This window comes from Myotis myotis, unplaced genomic scaffold (genome assembly GCF_014108235.1).
Source record: "Myotis myotis isolate mMyoMyo1 unplaced genomic scaffold, mMyoMyo1.p scaffold_m19_p_1, whole genome shotgun sequence".
Lineage (NCBI taxonomy): Eukaryota > Metazoa > Chordata > Mammalia > Chiroptera > Vespertilionidae > Myotis > Myotis myotis.
Window position 1 is genome coordinate 217389646 of NW_023416313.1, and position 19948 is coordinate 217409593.

At 48.6% G+C, this 19948-nt stretch overlaps 1 protein-coding gene across 2 annotated transcripts; it reads left to right on the plus strand.

Annotated features, from left to right (window-relative positions):
• The first annotated feature begins 593 nt into the window (after positions 1-593).
• DDX24 (DEAD-box helicase 24) lies at positions 594-18545 on the plus strand. Of its 2 annotated transcripts, XM_036315877.1 has the most exons (9): positions 594-686; positions 2631-3350; positions 7302-7787; positions 8969-9122; positions 9400-9915; positions 12571-12646; positions 14533-14721; positions 16451-16580; positions 18009-18545. In XM_036315877.1, exons 2-9 carry the CDS (start codon positions 2636-2638, stop codon positions 18281-18283), a joined length of 2541 nt encoding a protein of 846 aa, XP_036171770.1. In that variant the 5' UTR covers positions 594-686; positions 2631-2635; the 3' UTR covers positions 18284-18545. The 2 variants fall into 2 exon arrangements, with proteins under 2 accessions (XP_036171770.1, XP_036171776.1); XM_036315883.1 differs by lacking the exons at positions 16451-16580; positions 18009-18545 and adding an exon at positions 15055-16204.
• The last annotated feature ends 1403 nt before the right edge of the window (positions 18546-19948 follow it).

A 19948-nucleotide genomic window follows, 5' to 3' on the forward strand; every position in this document is an offset into this window, starting at 1 on the left:
CTGATGTGGGGAGTGTGGGCTGGTCCTCAGGATAATCTAATTCCAACACATCACAGTGTCCCAGGCCTGATATTCAGCTTCTCTAATCACCTGGTGGTGGCTGCCTGGTTTGCAGGGCAACAGGGGAAAGTTTGTCTTAAATCAGAAGCAATGTCCATATAAACCAAAGCAAATCTGGAACCCTTCCTGGGAGGGAGGGAGGCAATATAATCAATTTGCTAATCTTTCACTGAAGCAATGTCCACATACACCAAAGCATATCTGGAACCCTCCCTGGGAGGGAGGGAGGCAATATAATCAATTTGCTAATCTTTCACTGAAGCAATGTCCACATAAACCAAAGCATATCTGGAACCCTCCCTGGAAGGGAGGGAGCCGATATAATCAATTTGCTAATCTTTCACTGGTTGGGAATGGTGGTGGTGGCCCCCGATCCTTGGTAGTTGTAGAATACACAGGACATGCAGCTGCTGCATTAATCCCCGCTCTCCACGCTCACACTGCACGTGCGGTAGCGAATCAAACGGCGGCGTCCTCCATGGGGGCGGGACTTCCTGCCGCAGAGGCCCCAAGTGCGTGAGTGTAAGCTCCGCCCCGGAACTGCGGACGGCGCCACAGCTTCCCGCGGCGTCTTCTGAGGCGGAGGGCCGGTGGCGTCTGAGGGAGCCGCGCGGCGTGTCCACACGGTGCGTGCGGGCGGGAGAGGAGCTGGGGGTGCGCTCCCGGGCGCCCCGCGATTCTTGGGTGCAGAGAGGGCGGCCGCCGGCCCCGCCAAGCAGCTGCGGGTCTCGTGGGTGCCCCTCTGTGGGCGTCAGGGCCCGGCGGCCTCGGCGTCTCCGCTTCGTGCCTCGGTTCGTGCGTGAGACGAGGCGCGAGCGCGGGTGAGGGGGCCGGCGCCGCGAGGAGGGGCCCCGTCTGCTCTGCCGGCCGCGGTCTGCGCGCCCGTGTGTGTGCGTGAGCGTCGCCCGCGCCTGGGGGTCCTGGGGCTCCGTGTTTGTGGGCCCGTAGGGCAGCGTCGGTGGGCGGGCGGGCCGTCCTGCGGCAGGTGCGCGCCCCTCGGAGGCGCCATGCCGGGCGGCTTTTGACGTGCGTCACCGTTTTGTGTTGGGGGTCTGAGGACCCAGTAGAACGAATAGCCACAGCACCCCTGTTTTCCTGAGAGGAAACGGAGGCCCCCAAAGGCCACCCGTACGTCCAGCCCGGACCCAGCTGCGGGTGGTGGTCCGGCTTGGCACCGGGGTTCGCGTTTGTCTTTCTGACAGGGTGTTTTTCTCAGCCTTTCTGGAAAGGGAAAGCGTGGAGCGAGTTCCGCTCAGACGATAAGTGTTTATTGGTTCTTAAACCACCTCACAGGCAGGGAAAGCCTGGATGCTTTGGGGCATTGGGCCAAGGCTAGCACGGGGAACGGGCATTTATTTGCCCTCTGGGGCAAGACTTGAAAAGGAAGAAAGCTGTGCACTTTTTAAAAAATGTATCTTTATTGATTTCAGAGAGGAAGGGAGAGGGAAAGAGAGAAGCATCAGTGATGAGAGAGAATCATTGATCGGCTGCCTCCTGCACGCCCCCTACTGGGGATCCAGCCCGCAACCTGGGCACGTGCCCCCGACCGGAATCGAATCCGGGACCCTTCAGTCCGCAGCCAATGCGCTATCCACTGAGCAGGGCAAAGCTGTGCATTTTTATTGAAGCCGGCCCCTTGAGCTGTCTCCCCCTCCATCCCCCCCTAAAAAAACCCACCATTTTATTCTGCCTTCAAAATGGCTTGGGTGTGGCTGGCTTCGTCCTCCGTTTTGTGACTTGAACATGATTAGGCCCTTCTTCCTTGTAAAAAGGTGAGAGCACAGGTTGGGAGAGGATTGAGCAGGGCTTTCTTTCCAGGGCTCACGAGCAGTAAGTACTGGGTCTGGAGTACTTGGCTCCCCCTCGGTGGCAGCCAGGCTGCCTCCGTCGGGGGTGCATTTCCTTCCTTCCGTGGGGTTCTCTGGCTGGGAGCGTCCGTGTTGGAGACACCTCTGCGTCCTCACTTCTTTGCAGGGCCTGGCATTCTGTCGGCTGCTTAGAAAATGTTTGTTGCCTCAGAAGCCATGCTTCTTGTTATAAGGAGAAAGTACCCGCAAGACAGGAAACCATGGCAAACCAAGAATTTGGTGAAACAGATCCTCTCCCTTGCCAATCTGGGGAGGGAGTTTCTTTATTAACAGATTCGAATCCGGGCTGCCGCCGCGGCAGGACGCGCGCAGGGAGCAGCAGCGAGCGGTTACAGTTACAGCTTTTTATACACAACTCAAAATAGGGGTGGGGGTAACGAGGACAAAGAGGGTTCACGCATCGGCCAGACTATAAATTTTCTCACTCAGGAGGGAGTAAAAGGGGGAACAAGGAAATTCCAAAGGGGTCTGTGCTGTGCCCTAACGGCATGGGAGTTTATCACTCCTGCCTGGTACTCTCACATCCAGCTTATCCTAACAATTAATCAGAGCCTAACTCCCTCAGCCGGTTCTCAGCGTCCGGGGCTATAAATCCCTGGTGCTGCTTCGAGTTCTGCCCTTCCCCGTGCAGGGCTGGTAATTTTCTACTGCCATACACTTCTCAGCTGCCAACGTAATGGAACGTTTCTCTCTCCCTTTCAGCCACCATGAAGTTGAAGGACACAAAATCAAGGCCAAAGTCACCAAGCTATGGCAAGTTTCAGAGGAAGGGAATCAAGGTTGTGGGAAAATGGAAGCAGGTGAAGATTGACCCCAACATGTTTGCAAGTGGACAGATGGATGACCTGGTATGCTTTGAGGAACTGACGGATTACCGGCTGGTCTCCCCTGCCAAGAATCCCTCCAGTCTCTTCTCAAAGGCGGAGCCCAAGAAGAGAAAGGCCCACGCTGTCCCAGAAGGCGAGGAGGAAGGAGAGTGTAGCTCTGCAAAGAAGAAGATGAAGTTGAAGAAGAGCAAAGATGTGGAGACTGAAGGAACCAGTGCCCAGACAGAGTGTGAGGTCAAAGAGGCCGAGCCAGAGCCCCAGGGAGATGGGGCAGTCCGTCCTGAGCCAGAGGGAGGGGAGATGGCACCAGGAGGCCTGGCCCTGACTGTTCCAAAAAAGAAGAAAAAGAAAGAGAAAAGAAAATCGGAGCCTTCCCAGGGAGCTACTCCACAAGTGCCCAAAAAATCCAAGACATGGCTGCCTGAAGTGCGTGACCAGAAGGCAGATGTGTCCGCTTGGAAGGATCTGTTTGTACCCAGGCCAGTTCTCCGCGCACTCAGCGCTCTCGGCTTCTCTGCGCCCACGCCAATCCAAGCTCTGACCTTGGCTCCTGCCATCCGCGACAAACTGGACATCCTCGGGGCAGCTGAGACAGGTAGGGCATCTCATCTGGACGGAGCCGTTGGCTGCCAAGGCTGGGTGACCCGGAGGGAGGGGGTGTTGGGAACAGAACCATGAAAGCACTGTTAGTGAAGGTGTTTAGAAGTCCGCCAGCTCGGAGTCGTACTCTGCCTGTTCCTGATCAGTACCCTCGGCAAGTCGCCTGATCTCCTGAGCAGTATATGCCCATTATAAAATGACAACAGCAGCCTATTTCTTTTGTGTGTGGGTGAAATGTAAATGCCACAGTAAAGTAAAATTGAAGTCATTGTAAGTGATGTGCAAGTGGTAGTTTTTTCCTGTTCTTGAGCCTTTTCTAAGTGGCTCAGAGGAGTAGAGCAGGGCTAGGATCAGCTCTCTGGAGAGGTGGATCTTCATCCCTGTAAGGAAGAAGTGTCCGGTTCTCAATTGTCCAAAGATAAAAAGTGCTGCTTTGGGAGTTGGTGGTTTATTGTCGCTGGGAGGAGCTGAGTGTGGTGGATGTTTATTAGGTGGATTTTGTAGGCAGATTTGGCATGAGCTGCCTGTTGGGACTAGGCATTGTTTAAAGTTCCCTCATTCCCCAAGTCACCTATGACTTTGTGAAGCAATGACAGGTTGACTTTTCCTGGGTGGACTAAACTGAGTGCGGGGAGGAGCTTATACTGCCTGGAACTGTTAGTCCAGCTAGACCATTGGTTGTGTGTGTGTGTGTGTGTGTGTGTGTGTGTGTGTGTGTGTTTCAAAATTGAACTATCAGCTATTAAAGTGTGAATATATTCTTTTGGGGACACCCTCTACACACACACACACACACACACACACACACACACACACAATCTATAATAATAAAAGCATAATATGCTAATTAGACCGGACGTCCTTCTGGAAGACCTTCCAGAGAAAGCCGTGGTGGCGGGGGCCAAGCCCCTTGCACAAAATTCGTGCATTGGGCCTCCTGTATATATGCCCCTTGCACAAATTTCGTGCATCGGGCCTCTAGTATATATGAGAACACAGGTTCAGAGAGGATGAAGTAGGGCTTTCTTTCCAAGGGCTCACGAGCAGTAAGTATTGGATCTGGGATACTTGGCTCCATCTTCTGTGTCCCCTCTGTTGCAGCCAGACTGCCTGCTTTGTGGGTGTATTTCTTTACTTCCTTGGTGTTCTCTAGCTGGGAGCATCAGTGTTAGAGACACCTTTGTGTCCTCACTTCTTTGCTGGGCCTAGTATTCTATAGGCTGCTTAGCAAATATTTGTTGCCTCAGAATCCATGCTTCTCAATTGCCTCTAGGCCCGAGAACGAAATTCGTGCAAGGGGTTCAGCCCTCGCCACTGTGGTGGCTTGCCTTGGACCCGAAGCCCCGGCTTTGTCCCGAAGGTTGTCCGGAAGGACATCCGGTCTAATTAGCATATCACCCATTTTTTATTACACACACACGTAAATAAAATGTGAGCCACATATATAATTTCAAGTTTCCAAGGAGCCATGTTAAAAATGTAAAAAAGAAGAGGTGAAATTAATTTTAATATATTTAACCAATTTTATAAAAAAACATTTCAGTATGTAATATATGTAGAATTGTTAATGAGCTACTTTGCATTCCTTTTTATACTAACTTTTAAAAATCTGTGTGTATTTTGCACTTGCAGCACATCTCAATTTAGAGTAACCACATTTTAAGTACTCAGTAGCCTTAGTGAGTACTCTATGGTATGGATAGGACTAGACCATGTAGACACTTAGTGCCTTCTGAAAGTGGTCAGGAAACTTGAGATGAGTTCCTGTAGAACAGTAGTAGATGGAAGAGCGAGGAGACCTCAAGAAAGGGGAATGAAGGTAATAATGAGTTAGAACATTTACTTAGCATTTAAAATGTGTCTTGCCCTGTGTTAAGCTCTCACAACCACCCTGAGGTAAGTTCCATTGTTCCCACCTTACTGATGTGGAAAGTTGGCACCACAGAGGATAGACAGAGTCCCTAAACCTGCACAGCTGAAATCTGTGGTGCCTGATTTCTAGGCTGGATCTTTGTGCTATTACGCATTTGGCAACACTGCTTTGGTATGTGCAGAGGCGTGGAAATGGGTTTCTGGAAGGCAGGTAGGCAAGGTTCTGTGAGCCACTGTGGCTAAAGCCTGACATTGGGAGTTATACCTCAGCTCCTATCAGGCCATCGCATGGAATGTTGTGAATCTGCAGGTCCAAGATTCAAAAAGCTTGGGGCAGTGGACAACTGTTGCCCATGTAGATAATGAATATACCCACCACCCCACAAGATACTTTGGACCCCTTTGTGATCCCTCCTTCCCTGGCCTCCCTCCTTTTCATCCCCAGGCAGCCTCTTATATTTCCATTTTTCCTCCTCTTTGTGCTTTTCATCTTATACTTTACAATGCGTTAGGAATCCCCAAATACATTTATGTTGTTTTTGCTTTAGATCAGAGGTGGGCAAACTTTTTGACTCGAGGGCCACAATGGGTTCTTAAACTGGACCGGAGGGCCGGAACAAAAGCATGGATGGAGAGTGTTTGTGTGAACTAATATAAATTCAAAGTAAACATCATTACATAAAAGGGTACGGTCTTTTTTTTTTTTAGTTTTATTCATTTCAAACGGGCCTTAGTTTGCCCACGGCTGCTTTAGATGGTCAGTTATTTTTAAGAGAAGTTTAAATAAGAAAAAAGGCATCTTTTATATTGATTCATGTTACCATTTCTGGTGCTCATCATTCCTTTTGTTGATCCAGATTTTCTTCTGCATGAAAGACTTCTTTTAATATTTTTTTTTAGTTCAGCTCTATTGATGATAAATTGTTTCAACTTCTGTATGCCTGAAGTCTTTATCTTGTATTTGCTTTGAAAGAAATTTTTGCTGAGTGTAGAGTTCTAGATTCTCAGTTATTTTTTCAGATCTTCAAATACAAATATTGTTACACTGTCTTCTAGCTTTCATTGGTTCTGCTGGAAAGTGCTGTTTTTCTTCTCTGAAGTTTTGTGGGTCTGTTTTTTGCTCTTTTATTCTTCTTGTTTCTGCTATAGCACCTTGTTCTTTGTGCATTTTTTTTTAATATATTTTATTGATTTTTTTACAGAGAGGAAGGGAGAGAGATAGAGAGTCAGAAACATCGATCAGCTGCCTCCTGCACATCTCCTACTGGGGATGTGCCCGCAACCCAGGTACATGCCCCTGACCGGAATCGAACCCGGGACCCCTCAGTCCGCAGGCCGACGCTCCATCCACTGAGCCAAACCGGTTTCGGCTCTTTGTGCATTTTTAATACTGAGAGCTGTTTGTTTTCCTCTGAAAATTATTTGGGGGTGTTCTTGAGGCTGTGATAAAGGTTTCTTCGTCCAGAGCTCATGTACTTGTTTCTGCTTGGGCTTTATGACTTTGGAACTACTTTAAGTTCTCAACTCCAGGTGTTTTGACCACCCACATGATAGGAATTGCAACTCCATATACATTCAGAGGCCATTCATTCTTGTCTAAGCATAGACCAAAGTATGCCAATTTAAAATTTTCTCAAAAACGAAGATTTTTCTTACTTCCTCCTTCCTCACCAAAGAAAGGTTTTGGGAAAGAACTATTACAGATGTCCATTTCTCCCCCCCTCCCCCCCCATGTGTTCCTTAGCAACAACAACAACAAAACACACACATACAACTTGCCCATCTCTTTAGGGTTTCATTGCTTGGACATTTGTCCTTAGTTCATCATTGGTGACGTATTTCAATGTCAGTTTGCCAGATTTTCCTCAGGCTCCTAATTATAGGTGCAGTGCTGTAGGGGAGCCTATGTGGGGCAGGGGGCGGGGCGGGGCGGGGGGTTTGGCTTGGTCTGGCTGGTACTTTGCTATTTCAAGGGTTCCTTATTCTGTGTAAAGAAAGAACCTCAGACAAAAATATGTGCATCTGTTGATTTACACTGTTTTTGCTTGTTTTGTTTGCTTGTTTTACTTCTAAGGCAGTGGGAAAACGCTGGCCTTTGCCATTCCAATGATTCATTCAGTGCTGCAGTGGCAGGTGAAGAAGCCTACCCCAGCTCTGAGTAACACAGCAGCGCCACCCGGTGAGACTGGAGCTGAGGCTGGGTCACCAAGTAAGGCTGGAACTGAGTCTGGATCCATGTGTGTTGAGATGGGGATAGAGGGTGAAGCACTGCCCAGTGAGACTGGAGCTGCCATCTCAGACCAGGTGCTGCCCTTCTGGGATGATGATGCTGGCGAAGGACCTTCTTCCCTAATCAGGGAGAAGTCCATCCCCAAACAGGATGAGGACAAAGAGGAAAAGCTTGATGAACAGACTGGAACGCTACAACAGGAGTTCGATGTCAAATCCGTCACCTGTAAATCACATCCAAAGCGTCCTCTACTTGGGCTGGTTCTGACTCCCACCCGAGAGCTAGCTGTCCAGGTCAAACAGCACATCGATGCTGTGGCCAAGTTCACAGGTGAGGTTTAGTTCCATGTAGTAAGTGTTTCCTGAGAGGGTCCTAGGTGCTGGCATGGCAGAGGTGAGCGAGCTGTGGCTATTGCCCTCCAGGGAAACTTCTCATCTGCCAGAGAATTATGCTCTACAGAAAATTGAGTGCCACTTTCTCAGTTGTCCTAAGAAAGACACATAGCTAATGCCATTCTGGATGCACAGGAAATTAATTTGTTGGATATAGTGGATACTTAGGGCAGGATTTGACAAACTACCTGATTTTGTAAATAAAGTTCAGCCCACCAAGGCAGAGTGAAGTAGAGTTAGTAGTTTTTATTTTAAAAACGTTTTTATTGATTTTTATAGAGAGAGAAGGGAGAGGGATAGAAACATTCATGAGAGAGAAACATAGATCACCTGCCTCCTGCATGCCCCCTACTGGGGATTGAGCCCACAACCTGGGCATATGCCCTGACTGGAAATCGAACCCATGACCTCTTGGTTCATGGGTCAGTGCTCAATCTCTGAGCCATACTGGCTGGGCAGTAGTTGTGCCAGATCATTTAGCCCATGAAGCCAAAAATGTTTATGATTGCCTCTTTAGGGAAAACTTTGCCGACCTCTGCCTTATGGCATTGGAACTTAATTCTCTCATGGAATTCCTTTTGGGGAGAACTGCACAGTGGGAGTGTGTATTTTATAGTAAAAGCAACAGTTACTTACCAACTCTCACTGCATGTGAGGTACTTTGCTAAGCGCTTTGACTGCATGCTTCTGTGTGTTTCTTTCACACTGGATACCTTGAGAAGTCCTCCACGAGGGAGGAGAGAATACCAGGCACTGGAGGAGATTCGGATGAATTCTAATTGAGGGGAATGGGCAGGCTTCCCAGGGGAGGTGTGTGACAGCCACAGGTAACATTATTCCCAGTTGTAGTGCAGCATTGCTCAGTTTTTCTGGAGCTGTTGTGGTTGGAGAGAAGGGAGTAGAAAGGAAGGAGGTTGGGGAAGTAGGCAAGGCCCAGATCCCAGACTTGGAAAGTCCTCTAGGAGTGGCACCAGCAGTTAGGCCCTGCCAGCTCTTTCAGCACCCCCTGCAGAGAGGAGCTGTGCTGGTAACTGCCTCTGCTAATCTGGGTGCCTGTGTCAGCTGTGGAAGAAAAGCAACTAGACTGAATAACGGTGTCCCTTATGTTTTGTACCATAGGAATTAAAACGGCTATTTTGGTTGGTGGGATGTCCACGCAGAAACAGCAGAGAATGCTGAACCGCCAGCCTGAGATTGTGATCGCCACTCCGGGCCGACTGTGGGAGCTCGTTAAAGAAAAGCACCCTCATTTGAGCAACCTTCGGCAGCTCAGGTGAGAGACAGGAGCTCCCTCACCCCCTGTTCTGAAGTGGGCCTGAGGTGACCTGGTAGTGTGTGCAGTGCCTTCTCTCTGTCACAAAGTGTCCTGATGTGGTACCAGCTAAACCTTGGCCTTCAGAAAACCAAACATGCATGAGGGAGATTAGTTGAGGCCCTCACGGGGTGTGTGTGTGTGTGTGTGTTTTGAGGTTGGGGTGGTGGTAGGATGTTCTAGATGATTCCTCTTACCCACTATTAACCAGCGAATGTGGGGCTGTCTGGATCTGCAGGTGCCTGGTGATCGATGAGGCTGACCGGATGGTTGAGAAAGGCCACTTTGCTGAGCTCTCACAGCTGCTGGAGATGCTCAATGACTCCCAATACAACCCAAAGAGACAGACACTTGTTTTTTCTGCCACACTGACCCTGGTACATCAAGCTCCTGCTCGAGTCCTTCACAAGAAACATACCAAGAAAATTGACAAAACTGCCAAACTTGACATCCTCGTGCAGAAGATTGGCATGAGGGGCAAGCCCAAGGTCATCGACCTCACTAGAAATGAGGCCACAGTGGAGACACTGACCGAGACCAAGATCCATTGTGAGAATGATGAGAAAGACTTATATCTGTACTACTTCCTGATGCAGTATCCAGGCCGCACCTTAGTATTTGCCAACAGTATCTCCTGCATCAAACGCCTCTCTGGGCTCCTCAAAGTCTTAGACATCATGCCGCTGACCCTCCACGCCTGCATGCACCAGAAGCAGAGGCTCAGGAACCTGGAGCAGTTTGCTCGCCTGCAAGAGTAAGTCAGGCCTGTCCCCAGAGTCCGGCCTCTAGCCACTGGGTCACGGTTGCAGGATGGTGGGGAGATGGTGGGAAGCTACCTTCTGTTATGGGGCCTTATCAGTATAAAGTGCTCTTGTTTTGAACAGTATGAGGCAGGCTTACCCTGTCTAGTACATTTGGTTGCTGGTAATGCCCAACAGAAACTTCCTTAATAATGAACAGTGGTGACAGTAGTACCTACCATAAGAATAGAGTAAGTACTATGATGCATTTTAGATACATTACTACATTCATTCACTTCTAACATTCTTGAGAAGAAGCAGAATAGACTGATGGTAAGAGAACAGATTGGAACAGATGGCCTGAGATCAAATCCTGGCTGTACCCTTCTAGCTGGTCAAATTCTGTTTCAGTTTTCTCATAATTAGTGTAATAATAGAAGCCACCTCAGAGGGCTGTTAAGATTAAGTGGATTTGTGCATATAAAGTGTTCAGAACAATGCCTGGCATGTAGTATATACTTGCTAAACGTTAGCTTTACTATCATTTGTTATCATTACTCTCGTTTTATAGGTGAGAAACAGTAAGGGCTAGAAAAGCTAGTTAGCTTGCCTGAGGTTTCTCCCCCGACAGAGCTGGGCCTCCGACCAGCCTGTCAGCCCTCAGAGCTCATGCCGTGCCTTACGTGTTATGTTGTCATTGACCATCTGCTTCAGGGCCAGACGGATGCTCAGGCAGCAGGGTGAGATATCAAGCTGAGGGCCTGGGCTGGTTGAGGCTGACTCTGAATTGGCATTTGCCCACAGTGTTTTTTGTCAAGTTACAGGGTGATTAGTTTCTAGAACAAGTGTCTGGTTTAACTCCCTTTGAATGTTGGTAGGTAGAGTTACTGCTTTACTGGATCAGGAGTTGGCAAACTGGCCCACAGGCCAAATCTGACTCACTGCCTGCTTTTTTGTTTTGTTTTTTTAATTGATTTTCTTAGAGAGAAATATCAATTTGTTGTTTCACGTTTTTATGCATTCATTTATGTATTCATTGCTTGATTCTTTTATGTGACCTGACCGGGTATTGAACTCACAACCTTGGCATATGGGGACAGTGCTCTAACCAACTGAGCTATCCAGTCAGGGCTCACTGCCAGTTTTTATTTTAACTTTTTAAAATATGTTTTCATTGCTTTTTAAAAATATATATATTTTTTATTGATTTCAGAGAGATAGAAACATTGATGAGACAGAATCATTGATTGGCTGCCTCCTACACGCCCCCTACTGGGGATCAAGCCCACAACCCAGGCATGTGCCCTGACCAGGAATTGAACTGGTGACCTCCTGGTTCATAGGTCATTACTCAACCACTGAGCCACACTGGCCAGGGCTGCCTGTTTTTAGTAGTAGCTTTTTATTGGAACACAGCAAGGCTTATTCATGTTTCTCTGTGCCTGCTTTTGCACCATAATAGCAGAGTTGAGTAGTTTCAACAGAGACTATCACCCACAAAACCAAAAATAATTTACTGCCTGGCCTTTTATAGAAAAAGTTTGTTGATCTTGACTTAGAGCAGTGATGGCGAACCTATTAACGCGTGTCAGAGGTGACATGCGAACTCATTTTTTTGGTTGATTTTTCTTTGTTAAATGGCATTTAAATATATAAAATAAATACCAAAAAATATAAGTCTTTGTTTTACTATGGTTGCAAATATCAAAAAATTTCTATATGTGACACGGCACCAGAGTTAAGTTTGGGTTTTTCAAAATGCTGACACACCAAGCTCAAAAGGTTCGCCATCACTGACTTAGAACAATGGTTTAATGTTTGACAGCCTTTAATTTGCATCATATTCCTCATCCCTACCTCAGAGATACAGGGAGTTTGGACCCTGAAGGGCCCAGAATCTTGTTTTTAAGACCTCAAGTATTTTCGACTTTCCTCGAACTGTGCAGATATTAAGAAACATCACTCCACACATATTATCAAGTGCTTACTATGAACCAGGTGCTGTTCTAGGGGCTGGTAATAGCACAGTGAACAATGCAGTCTCCTGGAGTTTACATTACAGTGGAAGGAAATAATAAGTTGAAAAGTAAGTATATAAATAAAAGAAGAAAAGTAAGTATATGGTTTGTCAGGTGGTACTAAGTGCTAAACAGTCAAGTTGTGCGGGGAGTTGTCCACATTGTGTGAGTGTGTGGCCAGGGAGGCTTCTCTGATAAGGTGAGGTTTGAGCAGAGCAGAAGTAAGGAAATGTGAGTATCTGAGGAAGACCTTTTAGGACCTAGTTATAGCTAGTGCAAAGGCTTGACAGTAAGCGCATGCTTGGCATGTTTGAGGAAGAGTAAGGACATCAGTGTGACTGGAGGGAGGTAAGTGGGAGGGTGATAGGGGATGAGGTCACCGACCTGGAATATGTGTGGCTGCACGGAAGTCACTTGAGGTGGTCTTCAGTATTGCAGAGTGTGGCTTGTTGATTACGGCCATGTACGTACCTCGGGAAGTTAATCTCTCTGAGCCTAAGTTTCTGAATCTGTGAAAAGGAGATACGTACATAACATCTCGTAGGGTGTTTGTAAGGGTTTATATAGTATTTGGAGTACTCAGCAGGTGGTAAGAATTTGATTAGTGGTAGCTATTAGGTATCATTAATGAGCTTCCTTTTTCTACCACAGTTGTGTTCTCCTGGCAACAGATGTAGCAGCTCGGGGCCTGGATATTCCTCAAGTCCAGCATGTCATCCATTACCAGGTAGGGGCATCAGGGAACTTGTAGTTCCCAGGAGCAGATGGGGAATTTTTAAAGCAGAGGTTGGGAGAGAAGGAGAGGGAGGAGGAATTGTTGGTCCCAAGGCCTCATGCCACAGAGAATACCACTGGCACCTAGGGAACAACCAGCTGTTGCCACTGTGGGAACACTGTGGTGAGCTTTATTCTCAAACCTCTTGGCTTTGTCTGATACAAAGAGCCCCTCTCTTACGTGGGCAAGCTACATGAGATTGCCGAGTTAAAGTCTTAGCTTCTTCCACGAGGTGGGGATAATCAGTTTAGCATATAGAGTGGTTACTTTGGTGTAGAGCAGTGGTTCTCAACCTTCCTAATGCCGCGACCCTATAATACAGTTCCTCGAGCTGTGGTGACCTCCAACCATAAAATTATTTTCGTTGCTACTTCATAACTGTAATGTTGCTACTGTTATGAATTGTAATGTAAATATCTGATATGCACAATGTATTTTCATTGTTACAGATTGAACATAATTAAAGCATAGTGATTAGTCACAAAAACAATATGCAATTATACATATGTGTTTTCCAATGGTCTTAGGCGACCCCTGTGAAAGGATCGTTCAACCCCCAAAGGGGTCGTGACCCACAGGTTGAGAACCGCTGGTGTAGGGAAGTAGAAAGGTGTGAAAGTTAAGACCTGCTTGAGCTTAAATCCCAGCTTGAGCAAGCTGTTTAGTCTCTTTGTATGCAGTTTTTGCATTTGTTAAGTGGCAGTTATTATAGTATCTAATTCTTAAGTTCTTAAGGTAAAATAAGTTATTACATGTGAAGAGCTTAGAAAACCATGTAGCACAGCATAAGCACTTAAATTTTAGCAGCTCTTGATACTGATGTTAATATTGTGTATACCCCTAGTGAATATCACGGTTTGATGTGTGTTGGCTGCCTCATAGTTGGTTACTTTTGGGCATGTTACTTAGCATCTCTGGTTTCAATGTCATTGTTTATAAACTGGGACTAAATGCTACTTACCCCATAGAGTTATTACTAAAATTAAATGAGCTAATGCTGATGAAGCACCCAGCACAGGGAAAGCGCTCAAATAAAAGATAGCTATTCTGGCATCATTGCTCCTTTTTAGTCCTTCATGCTTTAAAAAAAAAATTTAGGGAGCCAGTTCAATTCAGCAAATCTTCTTTTTGGGGAAGAGGCTGGGTCGGTCTTTGTAAAAGGTATCCGGTGAACATTATACAGTTTTAGCCCCTAAGACGTAGCAGATCCACTAGAGATGAAGTGACTGCAGCCATAATTTAAGGCAGAAGATATTAGAAAGTTTCAAAATATAATGGGAGAGAGCCCTGGCTGGGCGGCCCAGTTGGTTAGAGCGTTGTCCCGTTATGCCGTTTTACATATATATACACATACACATATGTATGTATGTATGTATATATAGATATATAATGGGAGGGAGAGGTAGCTTCTAGTTTGGGAGGTTGGAAAGTGCTTTCTAAAAGATGCTTGGCATGTAAAGGTAGAAAGGATGTGAACATGTAGAGGTAGGAAAGGAAGGAGGAAAGAACACAGGGAAGTGGGCAGTTAGCTGAGTGAGAAGAGGCGGGAATGCTGGGAAAGGAAAGTGAAGAGTGACTGCCATTTCCCACTTGATAGTCTGACGGCCTGAACCAGGGCAGGGGCGTGGGAGGGCAGAGCCCGCACAGGGAACGGGGAGTAAACCTGGGGACAGTTTGAATGTGGGGCTGGGAAGGGCTGGATCAGTCCACGGTGCTGGAGAGGTGTCTAGCTGCCTGGCTGAGAGGGAGGAGGCTCCAGCATTGGGCTGCTGGTCCTGAGGGGAGGAGCAGTGCTTGGTGCTGGTCACATGGTGACCTCCCAGTTCCTCCCTTGGCAGGTCCCTCGCACCTCGGAAATTTATGTCCACCGAAGTGGTCGAACTGCTCGTGCCACCAACGAAGGCCTCAGCCTGATGCTGATTGGGCCTGAGGATGTGATCAATTTTAAGAAGATTTACAAAACCCTCAAGAAAGATGAGGACATCCCATTGTTCCCTGTGGAGACAAAGTACATGGACGCAGTCAAGGTAAAAAGTGAAGAGCCAGCGCTAGGGAGGGGGGAGGGTCATGCTCCCTCACCTTGGAAGTATAACCCTTGGAAACAGTAATGCTTCTTTCAAGAGCTAAACAAGGGGATTCATTAAAAAAATGGAACGAGGCTCTAGCCAGTTTGGCTCAGTGGATAGAGCTGCGGACTGAAGGGTCCCGGGTTTGACCCTGGTCAGTGGCATGTACCTCGGTTGCAGGCTCCTCCCCGGCCCTGACCCTAGTCAGGGCTCTTGCAGGAGGCAACCAATTGATGTGTTCCTCTCACATTGATGTTTCTGTCTTTGCCTCTCTCTTTAAAAAAAAAAAAAAAGGAATGAGGCACTATGCCTGGCATAAGGGCGAAAGACCGAGCGGCCACAAATGAACCTTCACTGTCTGTCTCTGAAGCCTCCACTACCTCCTCTGGATGCAGTGAGCCCTGCTGCCTGGACATCCCGGGGTGGCTGCAGGGAAGGGAGGTCAGCGTGGCTTGCTGAGGCAGACACTCGGGCTTCGTCACAGTCCTGAAGCAGATGCCAGTAATTCCCACCTTTGGGCTTTTATTTTAACTTAGCAGGCATTCCCTGAGTGGGTACTGCTTACTATGGGCCAGAGTGCATCAAATAGCAAAGCGGGTGCATTCTCTGTGGAGGTTCTCTGGCTTGTGAGGCCGACCAAGTGCTAAAATTCAGGACAAATGGAGCACTGTGGTATCAGTGGGCATGTGGTCGAATTGGTAGGAGATGAGGTTTTCTCCAAGCCTCCTAAAGATAGAGACTTGAAGAGATGAAATTCCAGGAACTGAGGGAGCAGAGCAGTTGGCTCCTTTGGCCCAAACGGCATGTTAGCCATGTGGGGAAGTCTGATGGGAGACGCAGATGGAACGATGGACACGCAGGTTGAAGGTGGAGACGCAGATGGAACGATGGAGGCGCAGGTGGAAAGGTGGAGATGTAGAGGGAAAGGTGGAGGCGCAGAGGATAACCTTGAGTAAGGGGGACTGAGCCACCCTGACTTTTCATGGCTCCTTTCTGTCACACACAAGATCTCTCCGTCTTCCGCTCTCACTGCAGTCTGACCACAACGCCCATGAGAGGGAAGGGAGACTTGAAATGCTTTTCTCGAAGGACAGCTTGAAAGAGAGGGAAGGCAGTCTGTGAGTTAGTTTCGCTGTGGTTGAGAGCTGGGCCCTAAATCCGGGCTGTTGGGGTGTTTCAGGGTCTCAGCTCAGCCGTGGAAGCAGCTGTGGTGCCCGGGGAAGGGTGTCCTTTGGACACGTGTAGCTGGCAGTCCGCCTGAGGAGGCTCCAAGGGGGGCAGTTCAGGTTGTTCGGATGCCGGCCCTTGTGATTTCCTGTGTGTGCCACGTGTCACACATGCCCTCTGCCTTTTCATCAGGAACCACTGATTGCAAGAGCATTTTTAAAAAATATATATTTTTATTGATTTCAGAGAGGAAGGGAGAGGGAAAGAGAGCTAGAAACATCAATGATGAGAGAGAATCATTGATCAGCTACCCCTGCACATCCCACACTGGGGATCGAGTCCGCATCCCGGGCATGTGCCCTGACTGGGAATTGAACGTGACCGCCTGGTTCATAGGTCGATACTCAACCACTGAGCCATGCCAGCCGGGCTCAAGAGCATTTTTAAACAAACTTAAACAGACTTTGCTTCCCAGAGGCCTGAACCCTTTGTCAGATGAGCACTTTTTGTTCCTTTCCCCCAGGAGCGAGTCCAGTTAGCTCGGCAGGTTGAGAAAGCCGAGTATCGGAACTTCCAGGCTTGTCTGCACAACTCCTGGATTGAGCAGGCAGCTGCTGCCCTTGAGATTGAGCTGGACGAGGAAATGTACAAGGGTAAGTGGGCTGGACGGACCTTGAGCAAGGGCGAGTTCAGCTTGTTTTCCCTTCAACTTTGCTTTGTTGGAACCTCCCCACTACCACGGGTCCTGTCACTGTCAGCAAGATGCCTTTTCCTTCTTTGTGACAGGCTCTTGTCCCGATGAGCCTAAGGCCCTCGGCCTTGCTTCCCTCTGTCTTCTTTGTCTGGGGCCTTCCATTACCACCCACATGTGGCCAGACTCCCCATGTTTGAGGGCTGCCCCATTCCCTTAAATGGATGTTACCAGGTCAGGTTTCTTAATCTCCTTGTGCCTGGGTGTCCTCATTTATAAAATCCGGGTTATAAAGTACCTACCTCATGGGGTTGTTGGGAAGATGGCTTGACTTATGGATTTAGAGTGCTTTCAACAGTGACTGGCAAGTAGAAAGTATTTGATACGTTTCGAGTTATTGTCATTACTACTCTGCCTGTCTTCCAAGCTAACAAAGCACTTGGTCATCAGCTCACCTGATCTCCATGGTCTCCTGACATAAACCACAGGATAGTTATCCTGTAAATAGGGAACTAGGCTCACAGAAGAGAAGTCATTGTCCAGGAAAACAGCCCCACCACCAGTTGTTTCCTGAGCCCCTAACTCTGAACCTGGGCCCGAGGCTTAGGATTCAGAGATGTGTCTGTGTGGTCCCTGCTCTAGAAAGTTTCCGAGTCTCAGGAGTGGCAGAACCACATCTGGAACCGACAGCACCGAGTTAGGCCCATTGCTCTTTCTAGCCCACAAGTGAGTAGCTCAGCTGGGGTGTTGGCATCTCAGTGCCAAAACCAAGAGTCAGAGGCAGACATACTACTGTGTGCTCAGCATAGAAGCAGGAACCAAACCACTGGGCTTGATGACAGTGAGCTAGTCCTCCTGGTAGCTCGGGCTTGGGGCCTGGGCTGTAGATACATGAGGTTCTGCTTCCCTTCCCGAGGACAGGCCGGTGTGAGCCCTTGGGCTGTGCCCGCCCCTGCAGGGTAGTCACAGTGCTGCGGGGGAGACGCAGGGGAGCTGGGCTGCAGAGACTGTCCTGTCTCCTGAGGGGTTTGTAGCTTTGAGTTGTCAAACCCCAGGCTGCAAGTGGGTGGGGGGTGTAGAAAGAAAACTGATAACACGTCTGGAGGTTTGGGTTCTAATCTGTTTGACAGGTAGCTCTGTGACTTTCAGCAAGTGACCTCTGAATTTCCTGGACTGTAAAATTAAGATAATTCCTGTCTTAGAGGGTTTTTGTGACAGGGAAAGAACAGAGTGGCCCTGACTGGCCCACCTAAACTGTTAGAAGTCAGACAACACCAGCCTCTGCAGAGAACTTCTGAGCCTGCCTCTCCAGAAAACATTTCTCCTCACAACATCCCCATCAGGGGAAATTCTTCAGGTAAATATGATCTTTTTCGTACTGTGTTTCAAGGAGGAAAAGCTGACCAGCAAGAAGAGCGTCGGAGACAGAAGCAGATGAAGATCCTGAAGAAGGAGCTGCGCCATTTACTCTCGCAGCCGCTGTTTAAAGATGACCTGAAAACCAAGTATCCCACTCAGTCTGGCCAGCCGCCCGTGCTCAGGCCTGCTCCGAGGATCGGTGAGTCCGCTTTGAGCTGCCTCTCCAAACAGAAGAAGAGGAAGCCAAAGCCCAAAACAAAAGAGCAGCAGCAGCAGGAGCCCCAGCCAAGTACAAGTGCAAATTAACTGCCCTGAGGCAGCCTGCTGTGACCACACATGGTCCGTGCTCTCTGGTTATGCGGGACACTTCCACCTTTCCTTTCACTCCACTGTCAGCCGGTTACAGAAATCTCTCTCCCACACCGCCCCGTAGTGGGAGGGACCTCATGCAGATTGTGTTGTTTTAAAGTAAGAATTCTGTGCAGCAGCTTACATGTTTCTGTATTTCAGTGTTTACAGGCTTGTATGTTCAACTTGATTTCCTTAATTAAAAACAACAGAACCAGCATGTCATCTTGTATTTTTAGCCAGAATATGGGGGATTCTGTCCTAGTCCTCGGCTGTAGGATGCACACGGGGTGTGTCTCACCCCGCAGGGCAGTGTGGATGGAGCAGGAGGCCAGTGCTCTGCAGATCAATTTGAAATCATTTCTGTCTGGGTCCTCAGCACGTGCTCCCGCCCCACAGCAGAACCCTTAGCTCGGGCTCTCTACCACTCGCTTCGCTCACCGCTGTAGTTTTGTCTGAGCCAGCCCAGGTGTAGGTAGGAAGAGGTCGCCGTCCTCGGGCTCCAGGACAACACAGGCTTCCTGAACATCAGATCACTTGTGGGGAAGCCAAGACTAGTATGCTGACTGGCGTGTGAGCACCCAGACCTGCCCTAGCAAATTCTCTCCTCATCTCTCTCTCCAGCCCCTTTGTGACAGAACTGGTTGCCTCCCACGATTCCATGCGTCCCTTCTCTTGTCCTGAGCCTTTGCATACGCTTTTCCCTTGGCCTGGTTGCTTTCTCCATCCTTGAGCCCTGCTTCCTGTCTGTAGGTCCCTGAGCCCCCAAGAGGGTGAAGTGCTCCTGCTGTGGGCCCCTGAGTACCCATGCCCGCCCTCTGCACAGTGCTTGCCACTCACATCACCTTTGCTGAGCTCCTCAGAGCAGAGGCTGCTGCTTACGGCCGCTGCAGCTGCGGATGGTGTGTAAATGTGCCGAGGGAACCAGCGACCTCCCTGTGCCACCCGGCTTTCTCCGGTCAGTCTGGATGAGGAGCCAATATTGCTGCAGTTGTAGGAGCAATATTGACTCTGATTTCTGTACAGCTAAGTCTGGGCTTCTAAACAAGTTTCCCTCGGCCTCATGGTTGGCAAGGTTGGCAGGATGGCAGCAGTATTCCCTCAGCCCCTTTGGATAACTACAACAGGATAGTTGGTCTAAACTCAGACTCATGTGTCATAGCGTGTGGACCAAGTACCAGGACTGGTAGGCACTGCTAGCTACTCCATTATTTGTCAGGTCCCTGAGACATTCTTACGTCCTTCTTGCCACGGAGAAGACTGGTTAAGCCTTGCTCAGGCTCACACAGCAGCAGGTGGTGGAGCTGGGTTTGGAACCCTGGGTATTTCCTTGTGGGCTCAGAGCAGGTTAAACATAGTGCATTAAAGATGGCAGTGTTGCCAAAGAGTGTTTCCCCAGTGTCACCAGAGAGAACGCAGAAGAAAACGGCTGTAGTCCGTGAGGTCAGCGCCTGAGTGACAGCTGTCAGGACAGCAGGGGACTCTCCATTTTCCAAATGATACATGGAGATTCAAGGTCCCTTAGCAGCACCTGAGCCATAAGAGGCCCGGGGCCACTTGTCACAGGCCAGAGCCACCAATGTCCACTGACATCCTGCCCATACCTCCTAATGGCAAATTCTT

Excerpts from the sequence above, each read along its gene's own strand:
- DDX24 (XM_036315877.1), top strand. The coding sequence starts at position 2,636 with ATGAAGTTGAAGGACACAAAATCAAGGCCAAAGTCACCAAGCTATGGC. Across the intron at positions 9,123-9,399 it reads AGCAACCTTCGGCAGCTCAG|GTGCCTGGTGATCGATGAGG; the intron begins GTGAGAGACAGG and ends CTGGATCTGCAG. Across the intron at positions 14,722-16,450 it reads AGTACATGGACGCAGTCAAG|GAGCGAGTCCAGTTAGCTCG; the intron begins GTAAAAAGTGAA and ends CCTTTCCCCCAG.